The sequence below is a fragment of the Vanessa tameamea genome, chromosome 5 (assembly GCF_037043105.1).
Source record: "Vanessa tameamea isolate UH-Manoa-2023 chromosome 5, ilVanTame1 primary haplotype, whole genome shotgun sequence".
Lineage (NCBI taxonomy): Eukaryota > Metazoa > Arthropoda > Insecta > Lepidoptera > Nymphalidae > Vanessa > Vanessa tameamea.
The window spans coordinates 5,861,804-5,872,108 of NC_087313.1; the positions used below are offsets into that span (position 1 = coordinate 5,861,804).

A 10,305-nucleotide genomic window follows, 5' to 3' on the forward strand; every position below is an offset into this window, starting at 1 on the left:
ATAAACTATATATGTATATAATGTTTCCTCTATGATAATTACAAAAAAATAAATGACCACATGATTGATAAATAGTGACTTATTTATCAACTAATAAACTATATGGAGTTTTCATGAATAGAACTGAAAATAGACAACCTGTAATGTAAATTGTAATGGCAGCCAGCCAGCCACAGAGTACATATGTACTACATTATAAATGGCGGCTCTAGTCATCACTGCTGTCGTTTTGTGTGTGAACTGTGAAAGTTATTTCAAATATCAGCAAAAGTGAACTACTTTGAGTGATAAAATAAGTTGAAATGTAAATTAAAGCTTTTAATACGACGTGTAGCGTATTTTATTGTTACTCAATATTTTAAAGGTAAGGAAATGTCGTCAAGGAGTCCAGTTTTGTCGTAGTTGCAAACCTTGCGGGGCGCGTCCATGAGTAATACTAGGGATATTGTTATGTTACTCGCTTTTTATTTCAGCTGTTTGATATCTTAATATGTATAAGTATTTGCTTCAAACAGGAGCATTAAGCGATTTGTACGGTGCTAGTGTTATTCGCTATGAAGCTATGTGATTTATATTATATTTTAGGACGAGAATAAGCACACACAATGTCGAGCGATGAAGATAAACCACCTGCGCCACCAGTGCGCTTAACCAGCAATCGAGCAACGGACAGGGGTGATTCTGTAGCTTCTGTTGATATGAGGCCTTTGCCAAAAGGTAATCAAAAATCATTAACACACTGCCAAGTCAAAATAGTGACTCAGTATCCCTTTTATTTAAATTTATTATTCGAGTGAAACAATGGACACATGCAATGTATTTAAACATCTCTGATTCTCAGTAACTTACATGAGTCAGTGCAGTCCTGGAATATCTAGTTTTTTTTTATCAGTGAATCAAGCCTATTTCAGTTTGATAAATATTATTATATGAAAAAAATAATTGATGGATTGGTTAAACACTTCTAATATAAGAATATTTACTTTTTTTTTTTCAGAACCTGATGACAGTGGTGATAGAAAAAAGAAAACATTAAAAGCTAAGATAAAAGGTTCTAAAAGTACAGCACACAATGATAACAAACCAAATATTAGTTACCCAACTAATTTTGAACATACTGTCCATGTTGGTTTTGATGCAGTCACAGGAGAATTCACAGTAAGTCGCATATTACTTCTCCATAACTTAAGATTTCAGTATATTTTTCAAGGTAAAAGGATTGTGGAAACTATGGACTTTGAATTTAACATTACTTTATATATATTGTTGTTACATGAAATAAAATAAAGGATTGTTATTTATTAAAAACAGTATAGTATAGTAGTTTAAAGAAAGGGTAAACATCAATAATGCTTCTGTATTTTGTGCACCAGCCCAATTATGTCACAAAACACTCATTTAAATCAATTATACAACCAAGGCACTTACTCCATGCAACTAAAGATTTTTTTATGGATTTATTAAAACCATTGCTTTTACAAAAAGCTTACTTGCTTTACCACATGGCATATGAGCTTTGCTTCTTATCTTATATATAAGCATAAATATAAAGTATTTAATTTTATTACTTTACTTTTGTTATATTAGTCAGAAATAGATATAATTTGAACAAATAAGATAAGTTATTAGCACAGTAGAAATATTGATTAGACCAGTTAAAAGTTTTATCTTTAGACACAGCAAATAATTTGAACTAGAGCATAATTAAAAAAATATTAAAGTTAATTTTTTTTAGATAATCTAAATATGTTCTACACAGTCATAGGTAGATGCATGTCTTGCAATTGTGAATGAGTATTAGAAAATGTAATATAAAAAATAGCTCTTTTGGTTCAGACAAAATGAGGAATAGAGTATTAATTTAAAATGATCTTATAATTAGTCACCTGTTTTTTAATGTATGGATATTTTGTTTTCGTATTAACTATGGATCCAACAATCAAGTAATCGATTTCCCTGTATTGCCGCTTTTGTTTCAAGCTGCCTATAACAGTAAGTAATAGCTTAGGTTCTATCTATGTGCATTTTATGCTATTTTTTACCTATATTTATATATTAAAACATTATTTTGTTAATATTAAGTCATATTAAATATTTTATAAACTGTTATTGCTGATAGTATTGCCTTGCTAATATTATATTTATATGGGTTAATAATTATTACATTTATTATAATAATTATAGGAAAATTTGATATTCCAACATATATGAACAAACGGGTACCCAGTGATAGTTTATTTATTGTGATAAGATTTCTCAGTGGTCACATAGTAATTGCTGGTTGGTTGCTAGAATATTTTATCTTGCTTCCTAATATTTAATATAAAAGTGCAAATGTTTATGATTTTAATAAAATTTTACATACATTTTTTTTGTGTGTAATTTACAAGAATACATTATATGCAAACAAATTATTTTGTTATATGGATAATATTCAAATATGCTTATTTATTTAATTTTTTCCTTGAAAAGAGTGGACACTATCTTAACTTCTAGAAAAATTTTAAGCATGCAATCATATTTCTTTATAAATTTAATATAGATGGTTATTATTATAAAATAATTTTGTTTACACATTCACTTTTTTGTGCAAAATTTAAACATTAATTTGTTTAAATTATTTCAATTGTTCCTTAATTTTTACATTTCACATTTGTTCAAAAAGCACTTAATCAACAGCATGATTAGTTTTTACTTAATATAATTAAAAAATAACTTTTGTGTATAAGTAATGTCATTAAAAGGTTCATTTTTAACTTTTTATATATTTTTTTGCAAATAAAAGGGTATGCCTGAGGCTTGGGCGAGGTTACTGATGGCCTCAAACATCAGCAAGCAAGAGCAGAAGAGTAACCCGCAAGCAGTTCTCGACGTACTTAAATGGTACGATGCCTCCGCAACGCAACCGCCGCCATCTAAATATATGACCTCGGCACAAATGCATACAACACATTCAGGTATTAACAACTATGATATTATGTGTTAGAATGTAGCATTTTATTACAAAACTAAGATGTAACAATTGGCTTATTTACATCTTTTTAATTAATACATATAAATCAAAATATTATTCAAAAGCTTATTTTTTTCAAAAAGGTTGTGTGTAGACAATCATGCAATTCGTCATTAGATGATGATGTGAGGATATTGAATGATTGGCAAATAATTGAAATATTACCTACTTCTGATTTTTTCCTTTAACAATTAAATCAAAGTCACATTATTGAAATATCTTAAAGGTTATATCAATCATCAAACTTAAATATAATTATCCATAGATAACGTCTTGAAGTTTATTTTTATTTTTAAAAGTTAATAAATTTTAGATTATTGTACAAAAAATAAGCTAGTCTAGATATTCATAATATAGATAAACATAATAAATCATGTAATGTCTTTTCTGATGATTTCAATCTTTCATAGATAATATAATCTCCATCTCCATAATAATAATTGACAATTATTAAATGTTGGTTTTTGCATTTTCCACTTTCCTTTAACTAATTTATTATAATATATTATTTTATTATAAAATAAAGATTTTACTTTATGGTGACGTTAAATAGTGGTTAAAAAAAAGATAACGACAAAAATAAGTAAACTACTTCGAAACTTATTATTGATATGATATATCTCTAAACCATCAACTTAACATTAATATTTTTTTATTTCAGGTTCCTCTGTGTCTAGAGTGTCATCTAGTAGTCCATCTTCTTCAACGCCAACAGATACGGAACATCCAGAACCGCCGCCACCACCTCCTTCGCGACCCGACCGCACTAAGAGCATTGTATGTATTATTATTATTCAAAATAAAGTAATGAAGTAATGGCTTAGACTCTAAGCCATTACTTCAGAATTTTTAGCTTAACTCTAAGCCTTAGAGTATACAAATTAATAAAAAAACTCGAAAGTGAAAAGGCTATCTTTTCACTTTCGAGTTAAAATTGAATAATAAAAGACTTGTAATAGGTAACTTAAAATTTAGTTTAGTTATTTAAATATATTCTAGTGTTACATAATAAATTATTTTCAGTATACCAAGCCAATCGAGGAAGAGGAAGCGCCGCCCCCGCGGCCCGCGCCCGCCCCCGCCTCGCCGCCTCACGTGCCGCATCCAGCTCTCACGACGCAATCCGTAAGTATTTTTATTAAAAGCTATTAGCATCATTACATTGTATAAAATAAAGTCACTTGATGCTGGCTGTCCCTATGTATGCTTTGATCTTTAAAATTACACAACGGATTTTGATGCGGTTTTTTAATAGATAGATTGATTCAAGAGGAAGGTTTATATGTATAATACATGCACAATATAGTAAATACTGATTATTTTAGAGATTTCTAATGTGATGTCGTAAATAAACAGATTTTTTTGAGTTTACATTGCAATTGCTGGCTGAACCCTACAAGGTAGATCAAAATAATGGGCTACAGTATTGTACATCTTAAAAAGGTCTACAAAGAAGTCCTCGATGGTATATGTGTATCTCTTAGCCCACAATAACCATTTTTTATCCTTTACTTTTTACGAGAAATAATGGCTTATTTTAGAAGCAATTTTAAGCAATACAGCATTTATCCTTATACAATTAAGTACCTTAAATATATTGTGCATTTAATATAGATCAATACGGCCCTTTACAGCATGTAATTTAAATGAATAATTTCGAAGATATTACAGATTTAAAATGCAGGGATATAGCGGTTTGTCGGTGTGTTGTCGGTTTTTGTCTCATGACAAAAAAGCTGTAAACGTTGTAAGATATTCTGTAGTATATTCCATACTATAGTATCAGTATTGTCCCCGTGCGAAGCCGGGGCGCGTCTGTTCATAAAACTATTTTAATAAAACATTGATTTTAAACTTAACTACAATATCTTCGAGATCTTATTACGAAACAAGTTCCAAAAGAATACATTATAAAACTATATTTTCACTTACTTTATTATAATACACCAGTAATGATTTATGTAGAAAAAAAAAGAAATGTAGAACAAATCACGGCGACCACTTTCGGCGGGAGACATTAATGTCACCCTGACCGATTTCTATCACGGCGGCCAATCTTTTGTCAATCAATGTGACAAATGCGTAATCAGCCGATTACGCAGGACTATTATGGTGCACAACTGTGTGCGCAAACACAGATGCACTCTATTCTATTCACTCTTATAATCTGACGGGACGGCAAATCCAACACGACCGAAAAGAGTTCAGGAGCAGGACCAACGACTTTACGTGCTTTCTGAAACACGGGAGTGCACACATTTCCAAATCTCAGGCAGTAATGTTTAGTCTAAAAAACCCAATAACTTTTTATCTGCCTTACTTGGGGTTTGAACCCAAAACTTCGAAATTTGTGGCCTCATATATAGCCACTAGACCAACGTGGCAGCCGAAAATATTCTATGAAAACATAAAAAAGGTGTTATGAAAAGACAAGATTAGGTATGAAAAATCACAAAGTTATCTCATTTTTGTATCAGATCTGTAGCCGAGGAGAAACCGGCTCAGCGCTGGACCGTAACAAGAACCCAGCGGGTGCACAAACGCCACCTGCGCATGTGCCGCTCCCCGCACTGCCTGCGCACGCACAACCTGCGCCGCCGCCGGCCAACGGAACTCCAGCTACCGACACTGGGTATATATACGCCTTTTACACATGAACATAAATATATTATTTTAATTGATGACTGTAAATGACAGCTTAGACTCTTGAGCTCTTATGCCTTGTTATAAATGTAATATCATGATTATTAAATCAGTGTAAAGTAAAGTGACAAACTGTAAATGAGCCACTGCTGGGCTTAGGCCTCCTCTCCCTTTTTTTTGAGAGGAAGGATTCGGAGCTGCATTTGAGGCAGAATTCCATTGAAATTAGACGTGTTCTTTTTAGATTACCTGTTGGTAAAATAATTTATATAATAACATGTCTATACATGTTATTGATCTTAAACTTATCTTACCACTTTTGAAAATTTTCGAAGAGAGAATAGTTGGGCGTCTCGTCAAAGCGATGCTACTAGTGAAATTTTAGCTTGATCTTTAAAAAAAGGGGCGATTTCCTGTAGACTACATTGTGAGTTGTCAAATACTTGAAACTGATAATGTGTTTAAACAGACCCACACCAATTACTTTAATGTTTAACGCCGAATAAATCCACCTTACGGAAGATACCATAAAGTGCATCATAATTATATTTTTTTTTTATTATTATTTGTTTATCAAATGTTTAATACCTGATCTTTATTTCATGATCATAGAAGGGCCACAGGACAACAGCAAAGAAAAAAGAAAATGACAGATGAAGAAATTTTAGAAAAATTAAGGACAATTGTCAGTGTTGGTGATCCTAATAGAAAATACACTAAAATGGAAAAAATTGGACAAGGGTAATAAATTAAATATCTTAATTATTTTTTTAAAGTCTTATATGCTTGGAAACTCGATTTGTTCTAACATGTTATAAAAATCTTCAGATAAGTATTTAACCCATGGTTTTTTTACAGTGCGTCAGGTACAGTTTACACGGCGATTGAAACATCGACGGGTATGGAAGTCGCAATTAAACAAATGAACCTTAGCCAACAGCCTAAGAAGGAGCTTATAATAAACGAAATACTTGTAATGCGGGAGAACAAACACAATAATGTTGTCAACTATCTCGACAGTTATTTGGTTAACGAGGTAAATATTTAAAAACATATTTAAAATAACTTAATTAGATTCCAAATGACTGAATCAATTAAAGTTTTTAATCTATCAATAATAGGCAATAAAAATATTTGAATAGTGGCCAAATGATAATTAGGAACTAAAAAATTGTTTTGTCCACATATAATGTATAAATTATTCTGTTTTTTAAGATAAATCATTGCCTGTTTCTTTTTATCAAACCGGATCTAAAATAAATTTAGGATGTTATAAAATGAGTATGAGATTCTTCAATATATCTGCATAAAATAAAATTCTCATAATTTCATAGGAGCTGTGGGTAGTGATGGAGTATCTAGCTGGTGGATCTCTTACTGACGTGGTCACGGAGACGTGTATGGACGAGGGCCAGATCGCGGCGGTATGTCGCGAGGTGTTGCAGGCTCTGCACTTTTTGCATACGAACCACGTCATACATCGAGATATCAAATCGGATAACATATTGCTAGGTCTTGATGGACAGGTTAAATTAAGTGAGTTATGTTTTATCTAATATACTGAGATAAAAAGTATTATTTTATTTGAATTGTTTCATGAACTAATAATAATTTATAATTTTTAGCTGACTTCGGCTTTTGTGCACAAATATCTCCTGAGCAAAATAAGAGAACAACGATGGTCGGCACGCCATATTGGATGGCGCCTGAAGTTGTAACAAGAAAACAATATGGCCCAAAGGTTCTTAATCTGTTATATATACATATGTCTGATATACTTTTTTTACATATTTTATTTTGTGGTAATGTATCTTAGAATCAGTTAGTATGTATAACATGTCTTTAAAAACACACATCAATCTAATTTTATTATATTTATTTATTAAAGGTAGATGTGTGGTCACTGGGAATAATGGCAATCGAAATGATCGAAGGTGAGCCTCCGTATCTTAACGAGAACCCGTTACGCGCTCTTTACTTAATCGCAACAAATGGCAAACCTGACATTAAAGATAAGGAGAAGCTCAGTACAGTCTTCCAAGACTTCCTCGATCAATGCCTCGAAGTTGATGTAGAAAGGCGAGCCACGGCTCTCGACTTGCTAAAGGTATGTTTAATATCGTTAATTAATACGTAATATCCACCACACATCATATTTTTTATGTATATAGTTACTTATTAATTTTTTTATAACAGCACCCTTTCTTGAAAATGGCTCGGCCGCTGGCGTCGCTTACGCCGCTGATCATGGCGGCGAAAGAAGCGGCGAAGGGCCATTAGCGCAGGCCCGCGGCGCCCGCCGCGCTCGCGCCTCCCTAGCGCCCCTCGCGCCCCGCGCCCCCGCGCCCCCGGCGCACACAGTGCCTACCGCTACTCTACCGCATCATTGTTCTATCGTCATCATCGAATCGGTGTAATCTATGGTTACTAGTGACTATGTTGACGTTCATCGACAAAATTTTATGTCTACGCGTAGAGCGATATTTAAATATGTTAATAAAATGGCTGCAATTCGAGTACGAAGAGTGATCATATTTTTACAAACTGAAGATTGTTCGAGACAGCAGTCCAGTAGCCGTAGTGATTCGTAGGTATCGTGTAGAAACGTTATTTATTGTAAGTAGAGATGTTATCGCGTATTGCCGTGTTCCTCTCGACCGTGTAACGAAAAGTTCGGATAGTATTATGTAGATATAGCATATAGACACAAATTGTTAAAAAGTTACGATAAAATCTGCGAATGAAGACTGGCAGTTAACTCTTAGACGTAAACTAATAATCGTAGAATATCGTAGAGGTAATACCGTTATGGAAAGCCGATTTTACTGTGATGGTAGTGATTGACGCGATCGAGCGGAACACGTGAACAGAGTTAGTGCTCTGCGACACCTGCAGTGCGCCCGTCGATAACTGCGATAGAATGAGAGTGCTTAAGAGAAATTGTATTAGAACTAAGACAATGTGTATTTTCTTATACTGTTGGTTTTAGAAACAAAATTCTGATTTCATATTATATTGTTTGCTAAAATAGCACGCATTTTATTAAGATTTTGGAATGAGTGATATTTCTATTTAATACTTATTTCGTATTATTTTGACTGAATTTTATTCGATAGCGGAATGACTTGTAATGCTTTTGACGGTTGGTACTAGCTAGCTAGTTTTATCTATATATTACATTTCAATCTCTAATACTGAATATTTATTTATTGTAATTCGCTTTAATTTTTAGAGATTATAATTTTTACGATTTATGATTGATTCAATAATTGCAATATTTTAAATATTTTTTACATAAAAATTATTCATGGAAATTGACAATTCAATGTTATTAAAGGTCTTAAGTCATTTAAAAGGTAACCTTTACCTTATTTTGTGGAAAGTATCATTGTTAGTCATGGAAGTGAAGCATTTACCTAGTATTAAGTTTATATAGTTTATTATACTGATTATATTCAAAATAAAAAAATTGGTTTATCTATTGTGGCACAAATGTTTGTAATATAAAGATTAATGAAAAACAAATGGTTCATAATAACAATATAGATTTAAACAAGATATTCACCTTAATTAATGAATAAGACAATAGTAGACGTTAGTTAGTAATCAAAGAAACAATTTAATCTTTCTAAACTATGAAAAGACGATATAATATTTTTAATTATCATTAAATGACTCTCTGCTTTTATATATAGGTTGTGCCGCAAGATGCTGTTAAATTTCTCTTTTATATATAATTATTTGCTACTTCATTACTTTAAAAATGGGAGCGAATGGAGGACGAATGAGAATGAATGGTGACACGTCAAATAGTGTTTCGTTCATAACGAGCTTGTCAAGCTTCGTCAACTGTAAATTGTTTAAGATAAATTTAGACATGAGTAGTATACTCTTGACAATATCAATGACCAATTACATTATGTAGACTCCTGCGTTGGTTCCAGGTTGGTGCATAAAATATATTGTATTGATTTTTTTTCCCATTTCTTTACTTACAAATATCAAAAACTTCGCATTGAACACGTTCAATACAGCTATTAAATTAAGCCTTGTTGTGGCTGTATAATAATTCACAACATATAAAGCATGGCCTATAAAAAAAATATTTGAGAACCGAAACGGCCTATAATGAAAATTGCACATGTATTTACCTGCACCAACCAATACATTAATAGTGTGCAATAAGTTAGTTATACAATTTTATAGCCGGAACTTCATGAGAGCTTGAACGAAAATAATTCAGTATGTGTATAACTGAAACATTATTATTGTATTAACTATGTGATCATGAAAATGAATTTGAGTATGCACTACATAAGTTGAGATAGTAACTGTAATTATGTACGTAATTTAAGTTGAAAATGTATTAATAAATGTAATATTATATGAAATTATTATGTGGTTTTTTCATGATTTTTGACAGTTGTAAACACCAGTGCCATGTATGAGCAACTTGTGCGTATAAATTACAACCATACTATAAATAAAAGACTCAACTTCATATAAAATAGTTTTATTACAAACGCGATTTTTTATCCTGTCTATTTAGCTTCAGTACTAAATTTTTTTTAGTATTTATGCCCATATGGCCCTGTCGTTTAAAACACTTGAATTATTTGAATTAATTAAATTCACTCCACCAGAGGTAA

General features: G+C 31.8%; 1 protein-coding gene across 1 annotated transcript; it reads left to right on the top strand.

The window, feature by feature from the left end:
* The first annotated feature begins 165 nt into the window (after nt 1-165).
* Nucleotides 166-10,164, top strand: Pak (p21-activated kinase). Its single transcript, XM_026629172.2, has 13 exons — nt 166-364; nt 586-717; nt 998-1,158; nt 2,786-2,957; nt 3,675-3,790; nt 4,037-4,138; nt 5,491-5,645; nt 6,269-6,397; nt 6,515-6,692; nt 6,991-7,192; nt 7,282-7,397; nt 7,545-7,763; nt 7,853-10,164. Exons 2-13 carry the CDS (start codon nt 606-608, stop codon nt 7,934-7,936), a joined length of 1,746 nt encoding a protein of 581 aa, XP_026484957.1. The 5' UTR covers nt 166-364; nt 586-605; the 3' UTR covers nt 7,937-10,164.
* The last annotated feature ends 141 nt before the right edge of the window (nt 10,165-10,305 follow it).